Here is a 27,176-nt window from a genome sequence, read left to right as displayed (position 1 = left end):
GGACTCAGACAATCAAGTACAATAAAAACAGTAGTTAGTTTAGAGGTAACCAAAAATAAAGTGACATAGCTGGAAGAAAAGTAGGGAACAGCTAGATACTAATCTCAGTGTACTACAGAACTATTCATTTTTACAGGATTTTAATACAGGATATTCCTAAAATTGTCTCCTACACTACAATAAAGCATTTGAGTGTGCCTCTGTGTGGAAACACTTACCAGGAAAGAAAGGCACAAAAATGCACATGCACACACTTATTTACTTCAAAAATGCTAGACTGGAGAGAATATAGAGGATTATGATCAGATGTCTGACTTTGATCAGTCTGCTACACGTTTGAGAGGTATGTGTCAAGAAATTGATGAATCCTGATGTCCATGACAAAAACACACAAAAATAGTTATGATCGGATAGACCCCATCATAATCTTTTGCAGTGCATGCAGCTTAAACTGCTTTCATGAACTACAACAGTTAAGGAATAAAGTATAGAAAGTTTCAGCACACTGCTGCCTAACAGTGAGACTAGAACTTGAGTGGTGAGGGGTGCTTAAGGAGCCTGCCTTTACCCTGATTTTGCTGCATACTCACAGTACTCAATGCACTACAATAGCATACATTGTATACACATGAAGTAATCTATCCAAATGTAGATACAACTTTCACTTAAAAAGCCTGGAATTTTTAGTTATTTACTCTGCTTTTATCATTTCAGGATATATGTATACACATTAACACAGACGGATGAATATGGTGTAAATGGAAAACTGGGATAATGTGAAATGAATACAGAGTCACTTTTATGAAACGTAGCATCATCATGCAATTCTGCAAGAGACCGTTTGCAGTCTGAAATGATAATCAAACTGCTGCAACATACTTATCTAAATGCATCAAGTCTATTTTCCTTACCCTTTCTTTCAAATGTCTTTTAATGTAAGCAACTACTTGCATGATTGCACATAATAACATAGAAGGGGAGAATAATTTGCTTTTTACTATTTCCATTTTCATTGCAAAGTTATTAAGCTTGTTCAAGTATCTTTAGAATAATTTTAACAGCTAAACAAGCATCTCATTGCTGCCCCAATTATATATATATATATATCTTTATAACAAATCAGACTGAAGAAAGAATGTGACAGAGCTGCAAGTCTAGTCAGTCATAAAGTGCAAACAATGGGAGACAATCAAAACATTTGCATTCTAGGCTAGTTGCACAGCAAGCTAGTTACAGTATAAAATGTAGGTTAATTCTTGATTCTGTGCTTTTCCATGCAAACTAAACACAGGGAAAAGTCAAAAGACAAAGCTCCAACATGGCCTACAATGGCATAACGTGATTAAAAAGGCCCTGTTTGGAGTAACATCCACCAGTTATTCTAAATCCTGTCATTTGCTGTACTCAAGCCTACTCTGAAATTATGCTATAGTGATTATTGACAGAAGAAAATTATATCATCCAGTACAAAAATAATGAAGTACAAAATCAGCCATTCATTCTGTAGGAAATTCAGCTCTCAAAAAGAGCCATAATCAAAACAGATTCCATTTCTAGAAATCACCATTAGAAGACCACTTCTTGCAAAACAGAAACTAAAAAAATGCCATACATCGAAAGATCTTTCACATAGCAATAATTTTTGATGGGTGGCCTATATAACAAAAAAAAAAAAAAAAAGAAAAACTTACATGAAACAATTCTCATTTGTCAGTAGTCAGGAATTATCATTTGAAAAAACCTTCCAGTGGCTCCAAAAACTGCTTACAGGAATACCACAAGCTTACATTTCAGATACTGTTCCAAGTCATAATGAGTAGCACAGCAGTATTTGTTCTCTAACTCCTCTGAAGTTGTGTCTGAAGATATGCAGGTAACAGCCACAGCACGGTTCTTAAGACTACCCTGCAGTAGAGAACAGCTGGGATTTCTGCCCTAAAAGACTTCTCATGGCAAATGCTCTCTGAACACCAACTCCAATACTCAGGCACATAATAAGCCTCTACAGTCATCACAACGGGGTAGGACATATCCCCAGCGACACTCATAAATCACATAAAACACAGGCAATCTGCAGGAAAAAATAATAAACTAAACAAGAATGTAAACATACTGACATCTTAGCCATTCCATCCATCTTAGATGAACTGTCCTGGATATCAAAACAGAGCAATGGTGGGAGGGTAAACAAACATCTACTGCAAATTATCATCTTAAAATACAAAAGATATGGTGAGCTCTCACATATCTGTTTTATCTTCCTTTGAAGAGTCCATTATAATGTGTATGAGCTGTGAAATTTGTTCAGCAGTATAGGCACATGTATGCACACAATACAAGGAAAAAACTTACAAGATAGGTAGGAATCAGAGAGGCTGAAAGAAACAACAGTACAAAATGCTGAATTCAGAAGTACTGAGGTGACAAAGGAGACTAGACTCTTGGAATGGAGATACATGTGACTAGCTCTTAACAAAAGACTAATGACTGAATGGATTGCAGGGTATGTCTGTTTTGCAAATGTTCTTGATGCAAACATTAAAAACAGCAACTGTCTAACTGAATGGCTTTTGCACTGGTCAATGGGTGGTTGACAGTACAACAATAGAAAACCATACAGCTGGCAATTCACTTAGAAAATACCTGCTTGACAAATGCCAACTCCTCTCTAACTGAAGTGGTCTGTCTTCCTGAATATATACATGCACTTTAGATAAAAGTTGTGCTAATAACACACATCAAGGGTATGGGTAAGTAAACTTGCCCATAGATTCTGATTCTGGGAAGGTGAATGAACTGACAACTCCAAAATTTCTTAGGGTGAAGACTTTTTAGGGAAGACTCAGTTTTTATGAAACAGCAAATTATGGTTCTGTAAGGGGCTGCTGCTTCAAAACTACCTGGCAAAAGTAATGCTATAAAAAAATAAACATCTTTCAAAATATGAACTTCATGTCCAACTACACAGTAGTCTCAAAAGATGGATAAAGAAGCCTAACAAGAAGTTTTGGTCTAAAGGAGGAGAAGAATTTTTCATCAAGGGACCCAAGATAGAGCAGCTCTTTCAAAAACATATAATCTATCAACAGAGAAATTTTCAGGAACAGACAGTATTCCTGTGGAAGTCTGGAAATTAGTAGGGAAAAGTGATACAGATCTGGAAGGTTTTGTTTAACAGCATTTGGGAAAAAAAAGTGTGGTAGCTGCACTACCCAAAGGGGGTAAAGATCCTTCAGACACTGTTTCATTGAGACCCGTTTCAATTTTAAACTGACTATAACATGTTTATGTCTATACTAGCTAAGAGCATGGCAAAAGTGTTAACAAAATTGATATATACGGCTCAATGTGGTTTTGTGGGGGTAACAGCAAACATTTGTCAGCACTGACAGAACAGATTCACTACAATGCAGAATGCCAAAAAATATCCCTGTTGTTTATGGGTCTTGACAAAGAATGCACAAGATACAGTCAGATGGGATTTTATAAGTAGGGCAGTGGAAGCATATGCTTTCCCTGATAGAATAACAGGGTTAATTAGCAGCATATAGGAAGGGTTGGAGGTAAGAAGTAAGGTGGGAGGGTTCCTCTCCCACAAGCCGTGTTTGAACAGAGGAACCAAGCAAGGGTGTCCTCTTTCCCCTTTGTTATTTGCTTTATATTTACAGTCACCAGCAATGGAAATAAATGCCTCACAAATTTAAGGATACAAATGGCATGGTAATCTGGAAAAGTCAGCTTTATTTGCAGAAGATATTATTTTGTACTTGATAAATCCAGAAAAAAAGCATTTTGGTGTTGTGGAATATCTTAAGACAGTTTGAAGTCAATTGGGGATATAACATTAATGATGGTAACAAAGGCCACAGAGGTCAACTATGAACCCACACATGAACTGGTTAAGCAATACCCAAGCTTATAGGGATACAAGATGAAGCACTTAGGTGCATGCATTACAAAGGATTCTATTGTGGCAGCTAAGGATAAGTGGGAAGAAAATAAACAAAAATATGAAAACTGAGAAACTGGAAACTCTTGATTATGGATATGGACAGTAAGATACAAAGCATTGAAAATGTTATTAGTCCCTTTATTTTATACACACTCCAAACATTTTTATCAACCAGAGATGATTTGGACAATTAATAAAAAGTTGAAGGAATCTGTTTGGGACGGAAAGAGGACAAGAGTTAAGTGGGATAAGTCGATCATCCTCAAAGAAAACGTGGTTTAGAATTGCCTGATCTAAGTGGATACTTCATAGCTATGCTCGTAGGGCTCACATAAATAATGCTAGCAGAAGGTTATAAATCAAAGTGGAAAGGGATGACGATGAACAGGGAATCTCAAGAAATAAGCCGAGTCTATGATGATGGATGTGGATCTTAAGGAAAACAACAACCGTACATATTATATTCACAAAGTTGCAAAAGTATTCTAAGAATTAGATCAGCACAGGAATGGTGAAAGATTGTTACCATAAAGGATGAAGGTAAGTAGGGATAGAGAAAATAGACAAAAGGGGAATACAATGTAAAGTAGAAAACTGGCAAAGGAACTAAGGTATCTGGGGAGAAAACAACTAGACGGAAAGGTAAAATAGTACAATGAGGCCAAGGAGAAGTTCAGACTGCCTTCCCTGTTACTGTGGCCTATACTGTGAAAAAGCTGGGCCAACCCACAAATGCAAGTCTTTGACACTTGAGGGTAATAAAGGATTAAGTCTCCCTGGACCTGAAAATCAAACCATGAGAGATGCCTTAAGGACTTGTGATTCTGTTTTACACAAGAGACAAAGGCACCTCCTCTCTCTCAAGGTAGTAACTCCTCTGTACCCTCTTTCTCCCTTTCCTTGTGAGTATCAGCAGACAAGTGAGTGCTCAGGCACATGCTAAAGAGGAAACTCAACATCACTGAGTATTCAGTCACCACCAAAATTGTAGACTTTGTAGCAGACTGCTCATGCTCTCTTACTTTCTTTGGCTCCTAACACAAACTGTATATAAACACAAAAAACATCTGCCAGTGCCAGCACTGTCTGCCTACCATTATAGCCACAGGGCAAGCTTCAAATAAAGATGCAAGCTTTTTCTGAAACCTGACATAAGAAAATGGACTGGTGTGACTGATGCCTTTATCAAAAATGGATTTCCTGCTTCTTTCTAGGGCAGTACAGATAGCTTCTATTTGGATTATGTGTGGTGATATGGCTACAATAGGAATATCTTGTCATTTTTAACACCTAAGACATGGGATGCAGGATATTTCCAAACCAAGAATGACCATGGGAACATAAATATAAGGTTGGTGCAATCTCCAACCTAATGTAGTGATACCATTGCAAGACTACTAAACACCAGAAAGGGATGCACACCACAAGCACTGTGAGCTAGAGATCTAAGATGATGTACCATGAGAAGGTTGTCAGAAAAATACACCCCTGCTGTTATCCATTTCAAAGGGATACTAAAAGTAAAAGCAACACTTATGAAAATCTGGAGCCTGTCCAATGCCTATGCCACATGATTCACAACAAAAACATGTACCAAGAATAAGGGAAAGTAATTACCACTAATACTGCATGACAGTACTTATAACGTTTGTACACTGGAAGCCAAGCTGTCAGCTTTCCTTAATACAGAGTTCACTGAGGTACAACATTGCACAATGTTGCCAAACATGCAAGAATGGAATGTAAGGGCTTCCAGCATGAAACACTGATATTGTTCATGATAGTACTATGCTGATTTAGCTGCTGTCTTCTTCATCGCTTCCTTTCAGTCGTCGTCTTCCCGTTTGATATTTTCCAGTGGAATTAGGTTTGTGAAATCAGCCTCTTCAGATGAATCAAACATTTCCTCTTTCACTTTGACTTCAATTACTGAAAAAAAAGAAGCCTCATTTCAAACATGGTAAACAATGAGCATTTTGCTTGTTCAACACTTGAGAAGCTACAGATTTCTTTTTTCTGATGCTGTACACCACAGCTTTATGTTTACATTAAAATGCAACACTGAACTACCCATCTAACTTGCTACAATTCTCTTTGTCAAAATGCAGATTAAACATCAAAACAACAGTAATGCAGATGAAAATAAAATTGCATAAAAATACAGTATTGTTCATATTTTACATGCATAACTCTTTAATCATATATTCAATACAAATACACTCCTACTACATCACTTAATTTACGAAGTGACTCTCCTTGAAAGATTCTAGGTTTGGGTTCATTTTTATCCATCAAAATTCGGAATCTTTTTTTTTCCCCCCGGGAGTTCCTGTGCTCAGGGCCTGATACATGCCCTTGATGACTCATACAGTGATATCATTAACGTCTGTATCTTACACCAACCAATTCACCTCCTAGTGAGTGAACGTCTTCCTGCAAATCAAAACCACCACCAAAGATCTGGCAACCTCAGTGCAAACAAGTGATATACCAACTTAAACCTGCAGAACCTACAGGTAACTCCAAAAGACAAGCTTGCTATAAGAGACTGTTTACCTGCAGGTAAGCTATGAGGCAGTATTCCTGGCCCAGCAAGGCGAGTCCTGTCATAGACTTACTGATAGGTGGTAGAGAAATGCTCTGACCCTAACAGTGAGGATTGAGATGAATTCCAAACAGTCATCCGCCAGGGTCAAGGAAGCCAGAGGACCAAGTCAGAATGAAAGTCTGAGTTCTGAAAAAATATCCTAAGCAAAAGAGACAGCAGTATAGCTAGGGTGGGATGAAGGGTTTGACTGCCCCATGTGGAAGCTATTAGAAGGCACAATCACCTCAGATGACATGTGAACTGGGACAGAGTGAAACGGCAGCTTTCATTTAAGTGGCCATAGTGGATATCATCTCTGCTTAAATTAACTTTAGGTGTGTGTGTGTGTGTGTGTGTGTAACTGTGGCAAGGAGCCAGTACAGCCCCTCAACCTTGGAGGACTCTTTCTTGATTCTCAACTTGGGATTGGAGGAACTGCCACTTTGGGAATTACCCAAGACACCAAATGACCTAGCTATGGCTCTGAAAAGAAATTCAACTCGGAGTGAAAGAAGACAATGGGAGCACAAAGGACCACAGTAACCAAGTTGGACAAATGTCTAACTAAACAAGCACTGCAGGCATGTATTAATTGAGAAGAATAGATTTTGACTGAAGCAAAGGCCAGCAGGCAGCACTGCCCGGCAGCGCAAAAAGCAGTCAAGACTGGCAACAGTGAGCCCAACTCTTCCTATGAATAGGAATATGAACCACAACAACAGACACATTTAATAGACACCTTTGAAAGCTGAAGCTCCTAGGGAGTGAACAGCCCCACCTCCCAAAAAAAAAAAAAAAAGTTTCTGGCTAAAGAAAAAACTTGCACAAGACAAAAAAAAAATAAGATCACCTTTTTAGGTGAAGTGGGATCAAGGTTAGACAATCAGAGTCCAGGAGAGAGCAGAAAATCCCCACATTTGCAAGCCTGAAGCTCTGGTAATTTAAGTCAAAGATGCAGGCACCACAAAAGCTGTATAGTTTAAGGATGAACTCCCAACACTGCCAGACCTGCAGGTTCAAAAATGGACAGTTAAGCCTGATCCACATGGGGTGAGATGATCAAAAGACAGCATTCTCAAAGAAACTACTTATTTGGGTTTGTTAACTAGGACAGTGAACTGATCCATTGTGGAGCAATTTTCAGACACAACCCAGGAATTACAACAGATTACAGAAAACAAAGCACAATGACACTGAGAAGTGAAAAAAACAGTACGGGGATAGTTAATACAATAAAGCAATACATTTCAGACACAACTGTACCATACTGTTTACAAACAAGGCGCAAGTAAAATGTACTGTACTTTTTTATTTTATTTATTTTGTTACCTTGGTAAGTCCAGTGGACACTTCTCTTTTCAGAAGTGACCTGGGTGCACTGACTAAGTGACTAGCTCAGAGTCACACATAAGGCAAAGGGAAGTGGAAAAAAACAAACCAGGAAGCTGATTGTTAACAGCTCAGAGTCTTAATCCTCTGCACAAACCACCAGACATTTATACACCTACAACACTGCAAGTTTAGGCCAGAGTTGCAGGATGACTTTAAACAACAGTCAGCTATATATGAAAGGTTAAAGGAGAAGTAGTGATGTGTTAATTAAAAGTGGTTAAAGGGTTGGTTGGAAAGGGGGGGGGTCACTGAAAAGGACGTTATGATACACCTGAAGGTTCTAAGTCAGGGTTAACCTTTAAGAAACAAAGGATAAGTTAAGTACATGTAGAGGACAGTACATGGGCGAAATTCTTAGCTAGGCTTATAAGAGCCTCTGGGCCAATAGCCTAGTATCATCCTATGAGCCTGCAAAGCTGTGTAAGAACTTACCATTACAACAGATGTCCTACAAAATGACAGTGGCGGTTATTCTTAACATATGGGTGTTCATCTACCGGCATCCAGACAAAGTAGCAAAGTTTTACCCTCCAGAGAGTGTATGCCTGATGTGTGACTCCAGCTTGTATGCATCAGGATATATAGGTAAACATACAAATGAGTACCTCAGGCTATCTCCAAGCCTGCAGACTACTGACAGAGAGAGAAAACTGGTCAGATAAGACGTGTGTAGCTTGAGGAGGTAATTAAATTCCCCTGAAAGCAGTCTATTAGGTGATAACTTAAGAGGGCAAGAGACCTACAGGAACAGAGGAAGAGAAGAGGGGAACTATGGTAAGTTCTTACACAGCTGTATTATGTCCTGACTGAGGTGGCTAGCCTGGTTGAAGGACATTTGATTCACTGCCTTAAGCATGAATGATGGATTGGTCCCGATAGTCACCCCGTCCGTATGGAAAATGAAAAAGGATGGAATGGCTATGACAGTCTGAACTTCAGACACTCTGCGGGCAGAAGTAAGAGCCAGCGAGATAGCATTTCATTAGATCCAACTCCAGTTTACATAACACGTATGTCTGGCAGTTGGCATAGAGGATTAAGGAGCTGTCAGTGAGCTGTTCCTTTGTTCCAGTGGTACAGGGTTTGATTCTCTCAACCTCCATTGACAAATTGTGTAACTCAAGAAGTCACCTGACCAGACAGAGCTCCTGGGTTGCATCTGAAAAAAACAGTCAACAGAGATCAGTACTCTACTCCGACAGAGAAATAACATTTAGTTAACTGCAAATTCACTCAAGCTGAGGCTATATATATATATATATATATATATATATATATATCTATCTATATATAAGTTCATAGGTTGGTACTAGGCTATCGGCCAATTCCCTGGCTATTTCTCTCCACACTTTTTACTTCCCTGGAACCCTGTCTAGCAGGGCGACTGACGTGATCCCCGGGGTGAATTTCCTTTCTCCCAACCAACTATCAAGGTTCCTTTTGAGCAGGGCCAAAGTGGTGCTCTGCTTGACATGTATGGGCAGTCTATTCCAGAGTCTGGGGAGTCTCTGGATCAGGAACCTATCCCTCCAGCATGTTTTCTTATTGTGAAAACAAGGTTTAGATCCCTGGAACGTGTGGCTCTGAGGGACTGGGATTTCTTTAAGTGTAGCACGTCCAACAGCTCTGGGTTTGACATGGCCTTGCATGTTAATCAGAGATTGCCATCGAGTAGACAATATGCAAAAGAGCTGGAGTTTTTTTAAGGCAGTCAGCGTAGGGCATCTGCTTTAGGCCTGTGATTCTTTTAGTGAGGTATTTCTGAGGCCTTTCCAGTTGTTGCATATGTTTTGAGAGGTACATACCAAATGAGGCATTGTATTCTATAATGGGTCTAATGAGGGATGAGTACAGTGGGACAATGACCTCCTTTTTTCTGGATGAAAAGCCCTTAGTGATGAGGTGTGCCACATAGAAGGATTTCCTGACTGTTGTGGCGATGTGGTTATCGAAGGCGAGACAACTGTCCACCTGTGTCCCTAAGTCTCTTATCACACTTTCGGTGTTTAGTGTACTGCCACCTATGTGGTAATTCATGGCTACATGTTTTTTTCCCAAAGGGGATAACTATACATTTCTTGGCATTGAGCTTGAGCCCATGGCTCTGGCACCAAGCATCTGTTTCTGTAAAAACCTTTTGTAGAGTATTCACATCATTTGGGGATTCAATAATGGCTCCAAGTTTGCAGTCATCTGCGAACTTTGTTAGCCAGAGTCCCTTAGTGTTGGCCTGTACTTCAGAGAAGGACTGAAACCCGAGGTATTCCACTTGTCTGGAGCTGGATTTGAAGTCTGCTACTTTTACAGTGTGGATTCTGTCAGTAAACCAGTTGGCAACCCATAGAGTGACATAGGGATTAATGCCCAGCTTAGTAAGTCTATCTATGATTCTAGAGTGGGCGATGGTGTCAAAGGCCTTGGTAAGGTCCAGATAGGCTGTGTGGACAGCCTTACCCTTGTCCACAGCTCTGGAGACTGATTCAAAGATGTCAATCAGGTTCAGGAGACAAGATTGGCCCTTCAAGAACCCAAACTGGGTGGGGTCCAGTGTTTGAAGTTTGCCAAAGTCTTTGTTTATAAGTTCCATGATAATACGTTCCATGGCCTTGCAGATCAGGCTTGTCAGACTGATGGGGCGGTAGTTGCCAGAATCCAAGGTGGATCCCCCCTTGTGGATTGGGATAATTGTAGCTGTGCACCACTCAGTGGGCACGAAGCCTGAGGTGAGGCTATGATTAAACATGACACTTAGGTGAGGTGCCACTTCATTTTGTAGTTCATGTAGTACACAGCCCGGGATGTCATCAGATCCCATGGATGCTGTATTCTTAGCTTTGGAGAGTGCATTTTTTACCCGTGTGGCTATTACCGGAATTTGGCAATCTTCCAGTATTGAGATGGGCCGTTTCGGGGGGGGAAGTTGGCAATGAATTGATCTGCCAGGATATTGGCAATATCCTTGGGATCAGTATATTTAATGCCATTCTGTTGTAGCTCAGAGCAGATCTGAGCATTGCCATTTAGATTCTTGACATAGTTATAGAATGCCTTGTGGTTGTCTTTGGAATCTTTGGCAATTTTATTTTCGTAACTAGCTTTGGTGGATTTTATGAGGGATCTCAGCTTCTTACTGAGGCTGGTAAGGGAGTTTTTTGCATCCTGGGATTTTCCTCTTTTCTGCAACAGTTTCTTCCTTTTGTTGTAAAGTTTGTTTATGGCAGGGGACCACCAGATTTGGCTTCCTTTTTTTGGAGGAGAGCATCTTGGTTCTATTTGGGATGGCATGATTCATGCATGAGTGGATATGCTCGTACAGGGCCTTAGTGTAGGATTCAGCAGTCGAACTTTCAATTCCCGTCTGCATGGGTGTCATGAAGTTTGTCACTTCTGACTTGAGTAGCATGAAGTCGGCTTTGGAGAAGTTTTTTAATGGAGGTTTCCTTAATGGGGGTGGGATGTGGACGTTAAGGGTGATTAGCTTATGGTCAGACTTGACCAACGAGGGAGTGACCATAGGTGTGCAGCATTAATTTCCCATGTTGGTAATGACCGTGTCTAGGATATTGGGGCCCCTGGTGGGACTATGGATTAGTTGATCCAGGGCATTGGAATTTATGATTTCCAAGAACCGTTGGGCAAAGGTGTTGGTACACGAGTAGTTTTCCCAGTTAATGGCAGGGTAGTTGAAATCACCCAGTATTAGGGTGTTTGGTTGTATCTTAATATTTTCCAGTGTGTTTAGAAAGGTGTAGTGAAAATCATTTGGAATGATGGGGTATCTGTAGCAAGCTACAATTTGGATTGCAGTTTTACCTAATGTTAGTTGCACCTGGAGAATTTCAGACACATTGTGTTGGGCAACTAGTGGAAATAAAAAGTGTACACACCCCTGTTAAAAATGCCAGATTTTGTCATATAAAAAAAAAGAGACCACAATAAATCATTTCAAAACTTTTCCAACCTTTAATGTGACCTATAACCTGTACAATTCAATTGAAAACAAACCAATTTGCTATGGGAAAAAATATAAACGTAAAATAAGTTGGTTGCATACGCGTGCACAACCTTAAATTAATACTTTGTTGAAACACCTTTTGATTTAATTACAGCATTCAGTCTTCCTGGGTAGGAGTCTATCACCATGGCACATCTTGAGTTGTTAATATTTGCCCACTCTTCCTTGCAAAAGCACTCCAAACCTATCAGATTACGAGGGCATCTCTTGTGCGCAGCCCTCTTTAGGTCACCCCACAGATTTTCTATTGGTTTTAGGTCTGGGCTCTGGCTGGGCCATTCCAGTACTTTAATTTTCTTCTGGTGAAGCCATTATTTTGTTGATTTGGATGTATACTTGTGGTCACTGTCATGTTGAAAGGTGAAATTCCTCTTCAGCTTTCTAGAAGACGTCTGAAGGTTTTGGGCCAAAAGTGACTGGTATTTGGAACTGTTCATAATTCCCTCCACCTTGACTAAAGCCCCAGTTCCAGCTGAAGAAAAGCAACCCCAAAGCATAATACTGCCACCACCATGCTTCACCGTGGGGGTGGTGTTCTCTTGGTGATGGGAAGTGTTGTTTTTGCGCCAAACATACCTTTTGGAATTGTGGCCAGAAAGTTCAACCTTGGTCTCATCAGACCATAACACATTTTCCCACATGCTTTTGGGAATCTTTTTTTTTTTTTTAAAACAAGTTTATTGTTTTTAACATACAAAATAAATATCATAATTTTATACAAGCAATTAAAATGTAAATAGTTATAACATTTAATAAAACAACCAAAATATTTGCAGAGACATCCACTACAAATCAAATCAATTGATTAAACTGTAATGTCTTACTAAAGAAACTAAGATTTTTTTTAACAGGTTTTGTAAAGTATCCCATATAATATAGTAAGACGTTTTTCTAGTAGTTCTTGACTTTATTGTCATTAATTCCATATGACACACTTCAGTCATACCATTTTTAAATTCATTAAATGAAGGAGGAGTATCTGAAATCCAATTTCTGGTTATTATTTTTCTAGCCACTGCTAGAATAGACCATAATAAGGGAAGTTTAACTTTTTTAACACTTTTAGGAACAGGAGTGTTAAATAATATAAGTGATTTAGAGACAATGAAATTATCTGTGAAAAGAGCCTGCAAAAAAATCATTGAACATCATCCAATATTCCTTCAATTTTATACAGTCATAAAACATATGTGCCCAATCAGCATTTATTTCTACATTACATCTTTTACATAAGTTGTCTTTATTATTTATTTTATTCATCATTAAAGGTGTATAGAAAGATCTATGTAAAAATTTCCAAGTAAAAAGTCTCCAATTAATGGAAGAAGTAGTTTTATAAGCAGATTCCAATATATATTGTTTATCTTGTTGTTTTGGTGATTCGCCATTAATGGAAATGAAATAATTCCAATAAGTATCTGAACTGTAATGAGTTTCTTCTCTAATAATTTTATGTATGTGTGAGAGCTTACCTTTATCAGAAACCCTATGTTGTAAATTTAATATCAAGTAATCAATCAGAATTGGGACAGATTCTTTAACTGTTAAAGACATTAAATCAAGTTTATTAATAAGATGTTGTCAAAGTCTGAATTTCTAACCAACATGTTTCTCTCAAATCTAATTCTTGCTTTAAGAAGTCTAAATTTTTTACTTTATTGTCAGACAGCAACTGATACCAATACTTTAAATCATTCTCTGTGACTAAAAGAATTCTTTCAAAGGTGGATGATAAAAAAATACCTTGTGTATACATTATAGGGAATAGGATAAAATTCCATTCCTTATACTTAGGATGCATAAATATAAAATTACGATATCTAATAATAATATTTAATGGGTAATTAGAAGTTATGTACCTACCATAACGTTCCATGTTAGTTGTCTTCTCTCGCCTTCTTTCTTGCTGGATGGGTTCGGAGCCGATCCTCGGCTCCGACTGCACTGCTTTAGCTCGAGAACTCCTTTTACCAGCTCGAGGCAACCCTATATCCCATGATGCAAGGCGGAACTACCTCAGATCTCGTTTGGCAGCTAACTGACCCTGCTAAAGACTATCCTAACATAATTAGGAACCATGGTTCCTAAAAGAAGTCCTCATAACAATGCTCCAGAGGAAGCAATCTAATAGGAACTCTCCAAGATCTGTCCAGGCCAGGCGGAAGGAGGGAGGGGCCTTAAGAAAGAAGCGAGAAGACAACTAACATGGAACGTTATGGTAGGTACATAACTTCTAAATGTTAAGTTGTCAATCTCGCCTTCATTCTTGATGGATGGGACCGCGTCCCTAGCACCTGTATCCCGGGTGGCTCAATGGAACAGACTCTTGAGAACTGTGGAACCAAAACTGGCCCTATCTCTGGAGGCCAAATCCAACTTGTAATGAGACACAAAGGTATGAGGCGTGGCCCAAGTAGCTGCTGCACAAATAGTGTCAATGGGAAGTCTATCCTGAAAGGCTATAGAAGTGGATAGACTCCTGGTCGAATGTGCTTTTGGCTTAGAAGATAGTAGTTTGCCCCTTAGAGAGTACACATAGGAAATGGTGGAAGTCAACCATCTAGATAAGGTCACTTTAGAAACTGGAAGACCTAACCTGTTTTCTGCATAGGAGACAAACAATTGGTCTGATTTTCTAATTTGTTTAGTCCTATGCAAGTAGTACCTGAGCTGACGATGAACATCCAAAAAATGCAGCTTCTGTTCAGCTCTGTCAGAATAGTTAGGAAAGAAAACTGGTAGATCAATAGATTGGTTAATATTTGTTTGAGATACAACCTTGGGAAGAAAGGAAGGGTTAGTTCTAAGCGAAACCCTATCCTTATGAAAAACCAGATAAGGAGAACGAATACAGAGGGCCTGAATCTCAGAAACTCTTCTTGCAGAAGTAACAGCCAGCAAAAATATAGTTTTCCACGTCAATAACTTTAAAGAACACGTAGCAGACGGTTCGAAGGAGGTAGAATTAGAGATGCCAACATTAAGTTTAGATCCCATTGCGGAGGAGGATGTTTCACAGGAGGTTTTAGGAGAAAAACTCCTCTTAAAAGGCCTTGCATAACCTATGAGACATTATGTTATTGTCATGCAAGCCAACATGATACTTGGAAATAGCAGCCAGTTGTACTTTGACTGTAGATGACGAAGATCCTGAATGAAAAACCTCCGCCAGGAAATCCAAAACAGAATGTACAGGAGCGGTAAAAGGATCAATATTTCTGGCGTTTGCCCAAATCGAAAAACGTCGCCACTTGCTAGCATAAATAGTTCTAGTGGACGACTTTAAAGAAGACACTAAAATGTCTGAGTCAGAAATCATTGGTAGCCTGGCTAGGGAAGGAAGTGGAGCAACCAAGCAGTGAGGTTGAGAGAATGAATGGCCCGGTGCTGCTGACCCGACTGGTGGATCAAAAGATCCGGAACTGGGTCCAGATGCCAGGGCTGCACCAGAAGATGATGATGTAGAGACGGAAACCAAATTTGTCGAGGCCAATATGGAGCAATGAGGATCAATTTGGCTCTCAAAACGGTGGCTTTCTGAATGACTTGTGGAATCAATGGAAAGGGAGGAAAAGCATAAAGAAGTCCCCGAGGCCAATCCTGGGTTAGAGAGTCTCTCAAGGGTTGGCCTGGAAGGGGAAAAAGTGTGATGTAATCTGGGCACTTGCTGTTTTGAGCGGTAGTGAAAAGATCGCAACAAGGGGTGCCCCACTTCAGAAAAATCTGATCCACTACAGATTGATTGAGAGACCACTCGTGAGGCATCAGAATAGATCTGCTTAGCCTGTCCGCCAATAGGTTGGACCTGCCGGGGATGTGCGTTGCTATCAGAAACCGCTGAGAAGAGATCGCCCATTGCCAAAGTCTGAGAGCTTCTCGACATAAGGGATAGGACCTGGTTCCGCCCTGTTTGTTGATGTACCAGACCACGGACATGTTGTCCGTCTGTACTGCAATAGTCCCCGTGGGAAGAAAGTCGTCGAGGGCTTGCAACGTTAAAAGCACTGCTCTCATCTCCAGGACATTTATGTGCAGGTGGTATTCTATGGGTTGCCACGTCCCGTGGACCATCCTGCCCTGATAATGTCCCCCCCACCCGATCAGAGAGGCATCCGTGGTGACTGTGGCAACTGGAGGAGGGGGAACAAAGGGTCGGCCCTGATGAAGAAGAGGGGAAGATATCCATCATCGTAGATGAGCCCTGCACGACTGTGTTACCAAGATTTCGTGTCTCATGGGCAGATCGTGGTACGACCACTGCGTGAATAACATCCACTGCAGGAGACGCATGTGGAAGCGAGCCAGTGGAAGAACAATGGCCGCAGCCATTAGGGCTAGAACTTTCAAGACAAACCTGGCTTTGATCTTGTTGCTTAGTAACAAAAGTTGAACAAATTTCTGGATGTCCAGAATCCTTTGATCTGTTAGCCTGGCTAACATTTTGACGGTATTTAACTCTGCGCCTATAAAGGTGATAGATTGGCAAGGCAGCAGAGAGGATTTTTCGAAATTTACCGAAATTCCTAGTCTCTTGCAAAGCTGTAGGGTGTAGTCTCTGGACCGAAGAAGCTGATGCTTGGAGGTGGCGGAGAGGAGCCAGTCGTCCAAATAAGGAAACACCTGGAATCCTCGACGTCTCAGGTGAGCTGTGACCACTGCCATGCATTTGGTGAACACTCTGGGGGCTGAAGTGAGGCCAAAGGGCAGTGCCCTGAATTGGTAATGACTGGCTCCCAGCCGAAAGCGGAGAAACCTTCTGGAGCGTCTGTGAATCTTTATGTGATAGTACGCATCTTGAAGGTCTATAGAGCACATCCAGTTGTCCTTGCCCAGAAAGGGCAGAATGGATTTCAGAGTGACCATCCGGAATCTTGCCTTTTTGACAGACTTGTTTAGTCTGCTTAGGTCTAGTATTGGTCTCCAATCTCCCGTCCTTTTGGGGACCAAAAAGAATCTTGAGTAGAAGCCGGATCCTACTTGGTCTGCCGGCACTGTCTGGATGGCTCTTTTTTCCAGGAGTTTTGAAACTTCCTGTCTTGCCAAATCCCTTTGACCGGGTGAGATGTCTGGAAGGGATTGTAGAGGTACGGGAAACCTTTGAAGGGATTTTGTAACCCTCGGATATGATCGACTGTACCCACTTCTCTTGGGATAGGGATTTCCAGGCTACTGGGTACAGCGAAAATCTTCCCCAACTGCCTCCAAGGGTGGACAGTCGGGCAACACCTCAGGGATGCTGAAAGGGCTTCTCAGGAAGAGACTCCCTGTTGCCCTGGTTCTGAGGACCCCTGCCTCTAGGGCGGCGTCTATTATTGTTACCCCTCTGCCTCTGGGGTAAACTGACCACGTGTGTCCGTGTAGCTCCTTGGGCTTTACGGAACCACATCTTCCCCTTCTGACCCTTGGGATATGGTCTAGAAGGAGTGGAAAACTGGACTCCAACGGCAGAAAGAGTTTTACCGTCCTGCTCACATCTGGTCAAAGTATCCTTCACCTGAGGTCCGAACAAAGCCGAACCGTCAAAGGGGGTGTTGGTGAAGGACGCCTTAAAGGGGTCCGCAAAATTACACAGCCGCATCCAGGCTTGGCGTCTAAGAGCAACCCCTGTGCCTGCGGCCCTGCTCGCTCCATCGGCCGCATAAGATATGAGCCGCATGGAGGAGTTAGATATGGAATTCAGGATAGCAAGCTGTGAGGCCATCTTTTCCTGAGCCCCAGCAGCAGAAGGATCCTGGACAACTTCTCCCAGTTCCTTGAGAATATCTCGTTGAAGCCTGGTGAAGTGACAAAGGTAATTCAGCGAACGCATAGCAAAGGTCGCTGAAGAAAACATCCACTTTCCATACCTGTCCATGGTCCTAGAATCCTTATTATGAGGATGGACAGGCACTGAAGGATCCGCCAGTTCCTTCTTAGTGGCCGCCGCCACCATAGCATCCACAGAGACACCTTTGGACAGGAACTGTTTATCCGAAGGGGCCGTGATGAACTTGGATGGTCTCCTGGGGACAGGTTCCACAGAATCTGAGTTACCCACGCCTTCGAGCCACTACCTGCATGAGTGGGTCGAAGGCGGAGACACCCAGGAGGTGGAGGGTCGGGATCCAAAGCCTCCAGGTATACCGACTCATCCTCGGAGGGGTCAATGGAGGCCAATTCCCCTCTGTTTGAGGAGCTCAAGGATGTCTGAAAAGGAGACATCCTCAGAGGGGACCGTGGGGAACCCTCCGACTCATCTAAGTCGGTATCAGATGTAGTAGACTCAGGGAGTCTGTGTGTTTCCTCTTACCGCCCTCTTCGAGGGGTTCCCCTGCAGGATCAGGAGAAACCTCGGAAGAGGAGGAAATTCCCAGTGGGGAAACCTGGGGCGATGGATCCCTGGGCCTGAGAGCAAGAGGCTGGCAAGAGGCATCTGCAGGCACTGATGAGGGAGGAGCTAGAGGGATAGACCGTTGACCAGGCTCAGAGGCCAGGACACTCCTCATCACCTCAAAGGCTCCTCTCCCGGGAGACCGGAACACACCGCTCAAGAAACAGGAATGGTCGGCTCCAAGGAGAGAGAAGGCTCGAGGCCGATGTCGGCGCCGAGCTTACCAAAGCCGAAGCCCGAGAGGGAGAGCGGGTCGGACAAGGGTCCGATGCCACTAGCCCCTCGGAGCCGACAGTGGAAACCCGACGACCGGACCCTCCAAGGAAGGTCTCAAGGAGGAGATCGGAGCCGAAGACGACGGAGCGAAGGATGTATCGGCTCCGGCATCAAACAGTCGCTGTCCCAAGAAGCTCCGGCCCGAACTCTGGTGTGGAGTCGGAGGAGGAATCTCAAGAATCGGGCTATAGCGAAGTCTGTTGAGACGGGCTATGGAGCATTTGGGCCAGTGCCTGAGACTTCAACAGCCTGCTTACCACCCTCTCCAAATCGTGGTCAGACAGCCTGGAAGATCTCGAAGATCGGCTCCGATGGCTCCGCTCCGACAAAAGAGGAGACCCCGGAGCCGAGTGAATACTTAGTATCGAAGGGGACCGGGATCTCTTACGGGTCGAAGCCATCGGAGCCTAAGTCCCTTGAACCCCAGATGGAGCCGAGGATATCTCGGCTCCGATGCTGGATAAAGTGTCAGCTCCAGCCGGAGCCGACAAGGCCACAGTAGTCAGGGTATCAGAGCCGGTCGGCACCGAACCCACTACTCTAACAGAAGAAGTATAGACTCCAGCCGGAGCCGATATCGGCTCCGACGGAGCCGGAGACACCGGAGGAGGCTTGGACACTGTAGCCTGAACCTTCGGTGGCTTAAGAGGTTTTCCTGCCCCTGACTTAGGAGGAGAACCTTCAGGTTTAAGTAAACCTCGGAGGATTAATTTGTTCCTCCTTTCCTGCAGGACTCTCTGGCTAAAAGCATGACACAACGCACAGGAGTCCTGCAGGTGCAAAGGCCCCAGGCAATAAACACAAGAAGTGTGACCGTCTGTCAGAGACATTTTCTGACAGCACTGGTCACACTTCTTGAAGCCTGAGACCTTGCCTTCTTTTGACATCCTAGAAGGGAAACACAAACAGTCCCAACAAACACACCAATTAATCCCTTACACAGACACACAGGAAGGGAATAACTTGGGAACTAGGCCTGACTAAAACTTTAAACTGAAAACTATTATAAAAGTTTAAAAGGAAGGGAATAGGGTGGGCTGTAACCAAGTACAGGCTAATCTAACACTAAAGGGAAAAAATAAACCCCTAACTGAACTTTTTCTTCTTTAACAAGAAAAAACTTACCTCAGCTGGCAAAGGAGACCTCTTTCGCTAAGCGGCAAACGAGATCTGAGGTAGTTCCGCCTTGCATCATGGGCTATAGGGTTGCCTCGAGCTGGTAAAAGGAGTTCTCGAGCTAAAGCAAGTGCCGAGTCGGAGCCGAGGATCGGCTCCGAACCCATCCAGCAAGAATGAAGGCGAGATTGACAACTTAACATCTAGCTATATATTTTGGTGTAATAGATGAAGTACAAAATTCTTTTAGTAACCATAACATGGGGTTATTTACAATAGTATTTTTATGTATTAAAGAGATTTTCATGAAGTGAATGCTAATTAGTTCCCAATAATCTTTCCATTTTGCAACATATGACTGATCTATTAACAAAGTAATAACTTTTATAATAGAAGAGATAGTATATAAATTAAAGTCTGGAAATGAAATGCCCCCTTGAGACCAGCTATTTGTATGTTTCTTTAGTGCAATCCTAGGTCTATTAGGTGCCCATAAGAAATTTAACATTAGTGAATTCAATTTCTTAATAATTATTTTTGTAGGTGGGAGTATTATTGATTGTATTAAGTATAATATCTTAGGGAATATTATCATTTTAATAATTGTGAGTCTCTCTTCCATGGTAAAAAACATATTGTCCCAGCTATTGAAAAGATTTTGTATATTATGAAGACAGTTACTATAATTATTATGTATAATAGATTTAATATCTTTAGTTAATATTATACCCAAGTAAGTTATCTGACCTGAGTTGGGTATATATTTGTGAAAATCATTAGTGAGGACATTTTTTCGTGTGTATATTGGTAATATTTTAGTTTTTTCTTCATTAAATATCAAACCAGAGATATTTTTAAAATCTGTCATTTTATCAAATAATGACTGCATAGAATAGTTCCTGCTGACGTAATTAGAACATCTGCAAAAAGTTGAATTTTAGATATTGTATTTTCATCTATATCAAATCCTTCTATATCAGTGCTGTTTCTAATCAAATTAGCCCAAGGCTCCATTATTAAAGTAAATAATAGTGGAGAGAGTGGACACCCTTTTTTGTACCTTTTAATATGGGTATTTTTTGTGAGACATATGTTCCTATCTTAATGTAAGCCAATGCTCCTTTATATAAATGTTCAATTAGATTCACAAATGCATCAGAGAAAGTTGTACACTTCAATAAGATAAACAAGTAGTCCCAACTTACTGAGTCAAATGCTGAACTTATATCAAAACTAATAAGTGTTAAGTCTTTCTTTTTCCTGTTTGCATAATCAATTAACGTTAAAGTTTTCCTTATATTATCAAAAGTATTTCTATTTATAATAAAGCCTGTCTGATCTATATCTATTATACCTGGAATGATTGTCTTTAATCTATCAGCAAAAATACTCAAACATTTTATAGTCAACATTAAGTAATGAAATAGGTCTATATGAAGTGCATCTGGTTGGGTCTTTATTGTGTTTTAAAATTGGTGAAATAAATGTGTATTGCCAGGATGGGGGAGTTGTTAACTCATTTTGAGCTAGAATGAAAACCCTAAGTATTAATGAGTAAGTACTTTTAGGAAGAATTTTATAAATCTCTGGTATAATACCATCATTACCTGGTGCTTTGTATGATTTAAGTTTATTTGTGTAATAACCTCTGTATATGAAATATTTTTTATCTATTAGTTTAGTCTGTTGTTTATTAAGCTTTTTGTTCATGTTTGTAGTTATACATTTCTTTATTTTATCTTTAGAATCCATGTTAATGTTATTGTGATTAATTTTATGAAAGTGATTTCTAAATTCATCTAATATTTCTGGTAAACTAGAAACATTCTTCTTTTTCCCTGGAGAGAAAATTTCTTTGATATGATTTTGTTTATTCAGCCTTTTTGTTTTATTTTTAAGTCTATGTAAGTATTTGGGACTTATTGAGTAAGACAAAAACTTATATTTCTCTAATGTTATTTTGACTTTATGGGTTAAAATTTCTTTGTATTTCTCATTTAATTTATTTATTTCCTCAATGACTTTTTTGTCCATAATATTTTCTTTATTATTATGTTTATATGAGTCTAATTTGCTTTGAATATCTAGTAATTCCTTGTCCCAAGATTTCCTTTTATTATTATACCATCTGATACTTTGTCCATATAAATATGATTTTAAAGCATCCCAAATGTAAACAATGGAGACATCAGGTGTAGTGTTTAAGTCTAAGAAATGTTGTACCTCTGTAAGTATATAATCTTTATAGTCCTTTAGTTGAGTTAAGTATGCTGGTATTCTTTTGATCTGGACATTATAAGTACTCTTTACCATAAATTCAAAGACAATTGAATTATGATCTGATATAGGACATGAAATGATTTTGGAGTTAATTAAGTCTGTTACCATTTGGTTAGAAATAACGACTATCTATTCTTGAATAAGTTTTATATCTGTTAGAAAAAAAAGTGTATGGTAATGATTTAGAATCTATCTGATTATTAATATCATTCAAATGATATAAATTAATAAAATCCTTTAAATGTTTTGCATTAGATGTAATTTTCCTTTTTCCTATAGTAGTAGTATCTTTTTCATGTAGGATACAATTAAAGTCACCTGCTAAAATAATATCTCCTATAGAAAATGATATAATCTTATTGAGATGGTGTTTCACTGTATTAATGCCAATTCCTGGTATCCAATATACATTGATTAATGTATATACTTTCCCATTAATCTGTATTGTAACCATACAAAACATTCCTTTATCATCTTTATAAGACTTAATAGTTTTAGGTATGGGCATATTTTTGTTCCATAAGATAGCCACTCCTCTTTTTTCTGTGTGTGTTCTGAGCTAACCAAGACTGTATATTTATTGGTGGCTAATTTATCTATATCCTTTTTCAGGAGATGTGTTTCTTGAAGGAATATTAAGTTGGCTCTATGCAAATTAATATATCTCATTAAACTTGCCCTTTTACATGGGTTATTCAATCCATTAAAGTTTAAAGAAATTCCTTTTAGAGATACCATTTAACTTTTATAAACATATAAAACATATAATCAGAAAAACAATTAGCAAAGTAAGTATTATTATGTCTCCTCCTTTAGGTGTTCCATTAATTATAGCTGTATTTAGTGAAAATCTTATGGAATTTTGTGTAAGTTTCACTTTTATTTGTAGTGACAATGAGTTTATAAAATGTGATGTGGATGTCAAAACTATATACATACAACAATAATCAGGTGAAAATAATGTTTGGATTAAACATTGCACCCAGCCTGGAGTTGAAAACTCCAACTTCGAGTAGCAAATACCACTCAAGTTATCCCCCTATCCTAAGCAGCAGTACTTCAGCTGCCACCAAATTAATTCAATACTAACTATAATTAACTAAAGTTAACCTCATTTAATTTGATTATCTATTATAACAAGGCTAAACAATTTATATAACAGCTTCATATAAACATATAAAAACACTTAGAAACAACTAATATTGCTATGTACATCTATTCTGTATAATACACTCAATCAAAATAGCATTCTAACAATCTTGATAATGGGAGCAAAGAAGAGAAAGAGAGATAGAGAGAGGAAAAAAAAGGGAATATCCATATAGTAGTTTAATAAAGTTTGTAAGAATAAGTTCTTATTATATGTTTATGTTCATTTGAATTCAATAACATATATTATCTTAGGCTATTATGGTTCAGACATTACTTATATTAGGGTATTCCCACTTTCTGCCATAGTAATACAGTTAAAAGCTTTTAAAACTTTAAATTACTTGCACCAAAAGCTTCCTTCTCATATTTATTATTGCCAATTAAATAAAATATTTATTCTCATGCATAAGTTAAAAGAACATACTGCAAAGCAATGTTGATTCCTAGTTATACATAAATCATTGTGATGAAAGCCATCTGTATTTTATATATCTGAACTGCAGCTTTAAAATATGTCACATGACAATTTCTTCTGAAATATATTCATAATGATACATGTACTTGTCTGTTAGTCAAGGCAAATGATTTATAACATTACATATGCTTAAATCATAAGCATTTATATACATTAAAGTGCTGCAGTCATATAAGCTTTCAAAAACAAGTCTACATGTGTTTTACCTTCTATGCCTTCTAAAATATCTCATTTGTTTACTATGGCATATTAAGTCATTTAAAATCATTATAACTTTTATATTTTATAAATTACATCTTAAATAAGTAAGTTAATATAAAGAAACACTCACATTTAGGTGTCATAAAGTTCGTTTTTCATCACAAAGTCGCATTTACAGCAGTTCTACTTCCTGAAACAGTTCACTTCTTGAATCTGCGATGTGTCAGTGTGAAATCAGGGGTCAAAGTTCAAAATGGCTGCTTTCAGCTTCTCTGCGTGTATTCTGAGTGTTGAAGCTTTTAAAACGACTTGAGGACACTATTCAAGAGGAAACCCACATCCCAGATTGTCTCCCATAACATTCTGGCGGGAATTTTAGTAAAAGCAAGTGACTGACATTCATTTTGTAATACAAATGAATCTAAACAGTGCAAAACCTTCTCAAAGCATTTTACAAGTCATTACAGTCTCTATGACAGTGAAACCAAGCCTACAGTTGTTTAACAAACACAACTTATTTTTATATGCCCCATTTCATTTTCTCATACAGACTTTATTACATACACATATCAGTATTATCAGAAGCATATAACTTTATAGATGAGAGAGAGAGAGAGAGGAAAAAAAAGGGACCTACAAAGAGTATCTACAAAGATATATTACTTGCTGTTTGTTTTAATAAAGCAGAACATGATATATATTACTTTCAACTACTTTAGTTCTAGTTAACTGTAATTATATCATGACATATTATTTGAAATCCTGTATTAAGTAATTAAGTCATGGTATAATATTTAGCAACAGTAAACAGCATAAATAATTTTAAAGAACTAATAAATTATTTTTCCCCTTATTTCATATTTTTCACCAAACCTCTCTCCCTGCCCTCCCCCACCCCTCTCTAAATGTATAGTTTAAAGAGAATGCCATTATTTAAAACAAGAGGAGAAAGGAAATGTATCAAATTACTAACCTTAGGTCTCTATCACAGAGAGAAACAAGTTGATTCATAGCAGGATATTTGTTCCTCAGAAAGTTTGATTATTTATAAAACAAAATCAATTCTTTGCACACAAAAAAGTAACTTTGAATAAATCCTTAAGATATTTGTGGCTTTCTTGAAAATGTAGTAACTGTAATTAAAGAGTTCAAAGAAATATAGAACATGTCATTTGTTTTTTAGTCTTTTTTGCTTCTCTGAAGTCTTCCAAGAAGTTCCTGTTGCCATCCTCTTTAGCGAAGGACTTGCCCATTCCATATCTTCTATTTTATCTAATATTTTATTTTTTTTAATATACAGCAAAGCAGAGTCCAAGTCTTCAAACATTCTAGGGCCATCTGGTAAAAAGATTTTTAGTTTAGAGGGAAACAGAAGATGAGTTTTGAACTGTGCTTTCTTAAGCTCTCTTATTAATGGCAAAAAAACTTTTCTTTTTGTTATTACCAAGGAAGAATAGTCATTGTCAAAACGCACAGTTGCCTCATTAATTTTTATAGGTGCTTTAGCCCATGCAGATTTTAATACCATCTCCTTGTCATAAGATGATAAAAATCTTACAATAACTGATCTAGGATACTTTTTATTTGTATTAGAATTAGATAAAGACCTATGGGCTCTTTCAATACCAAAAGCAAATGCTTCTGACAGATCTAAAGTTTTGGGAAGCCAAGTATTTAAAAAGGAAGTAATGTTGTTACCTTCTATATTTTCTGGCAGTCCAAAAATCCTTATATTATTGCGTCTGGATCTGTTTTCCAGGTCATCTAGTTTGGATTGAAGGTGTGTGTTCTGTTTCAATAAAAAATCAATGTTAATTTCTTCTTCCTGAATTCTGTTGTCCATATCATTAAGAGTCTCTTCTATACCTGTAATCTGAGCTTTCTAAGTCTTGATGTAACAAATCCATTTGTTTTGTGGTTTTTTCTATAAAGTTATCAATTTTAACATCCAGTCTGTCCATTTTAGTTGTTAGTTGCTGAATAGTTGATAGTAAAGACTGAAGCTCTTTCTTGATGCTGGAATCCTGACTGTTAGCCTTGCTGGAACTCATTCTGAACAGAGGTGATGAAAGAGAAATTTCCAAGAAGAATTCTGACAGGAAAATTATTTAAATTTTCTTTCTTTTTTGGATATTATTCAAGATACTGATATTCCAAACGTTTTTAGAAAGAAAATTATTACATTAGTTGAATTTTAAAGTAATTATTTCCTGTCAGTGTAGTTATGTTGGTGGAGCTGAAGAAATCTGCTGCTATCCTGTGTTCATCCTTGGCCACGCCCCTGCTTTTGGGAATCTTGATGTATTGTTATGCAAATTTTAGCTGGGGCTGGATGTTTTTCTGAGTATGAAAAGACTTCAGTCTTGCAACCCTACCCCATAATCTAAACATATGGAGAATATGGGAGATTGTTGTCATATGTAGCACACAGCCAGTACTTGTCAGAAATTCCTGCAGCTCTCCAGTGTTGCTGTATGTCTCTTGGCAGCCTCCTTGAGCAGTTTTCTTCTTGTCTTTTAATCAATTTTGGAGGGATGTCCAGTTCTTTGCAACGTCACTGTTGTCCCATAGTTTCTCCACTTTTTGATAACTGTCTTCACTGTGTTCCATGATATATCCAATGCTGTGGAAATGTTTTTGTACCCTTCACCTGACTAATACCTTTCAACGAGATCCCTTTGATGCTTTGTAAGTTCTCTGTGAACCATGGCTTTTACTGTAGCAGGCAGTTGAGTAAATGTCAGGAAAATCCTAAGACAGCTGAACTTTATTTGGGGTTAAATTGATGGCTTGTGTGTATCCAAGAAGATCGAATGCTGTAATTCAATCAAATGGTGCTTCAACAAAGTATTAGTTTAAGGGTGTGCACACTTATGCAACCAGCTTATTGTATATTTTTTACATTTTTCGCCTAACAGATTTGTTTTTCAATTAAACTGTACAGTTTATAGGTCACATTAAAGGTGGGAAAAGTTTTGAAATGATTTATTGTGGTTTCATTTGTTTATATCACAAAAACCTGGCATTTTAACAGGGGTGTGTACACTTTTAATATCCACATTATGTATGTATACATATATATATATATATATATATATATATACATATATACATACACACACACATATACATATATATATATATATATATATATATATATATATATACATACTATGTATGTATGTGTGTATAGTATGTATATACTTCAAAACGTTACTAAAAGCACACCTAAAAACATGCTGGCTATGCCCTTGCAACTCCCACTCTAATATCACCCACCCCATCCAACCACTAGCTTTCTTTCCACTCCACTAGCTACCTCGATTATAGCAAGCTCAGATGCTCATAAGCCTAGTACTT

At 39.0% G+C, this 27,176-nt stretch overlaps 1 protein-coding gene across 1 annotated transcript in view; it reads right to left on the bottom strand.

Moving 5' to 3' along the window:
- Positions 1-677: 677 nt before the first annotated feature.
- The window catches only part of L3MBTL2 (L3MBTL histone methyl-lysine binding protein 2), a 1,942,600-nt gene continuing 1,916,101 nt past the window's right edge, over positions 678-27,176 (bottom strand). Inside the window, exon 18 of the mRNA XM_044087125.1 lies at positions 678-5,881. Coding sequence (XP_043943060.1) covers positions 5,778-5,881 — 104 coding nt within the window. The 3' untranslated portion in view covers positions 678-5,777. The remainder of the gene's footprint in view (positions 5,882-27,176) is intronic.

The sequence above is a fragment of the Protopterus annectens genome, chromosome 1.part1 (genome assembly GCF_019279795.1).
Source record: "Protopterus annectens isolate FY-2018-M chromosome 1.part1, PAN1.0, whole genome shotgun sequence".
NCBI classification, from domain to species: domain Eukaryota; kingdom Metazoa; phylum Chordata; order Ceratodontiformes; family Protopteridae; genus Protopterus; species Protopterus annectens.
The sequence above is the reverse complement of the archived record's forward strand: the minus strand, read 5'-3'. Positions and strand labels throughout refer to the sequence as shown.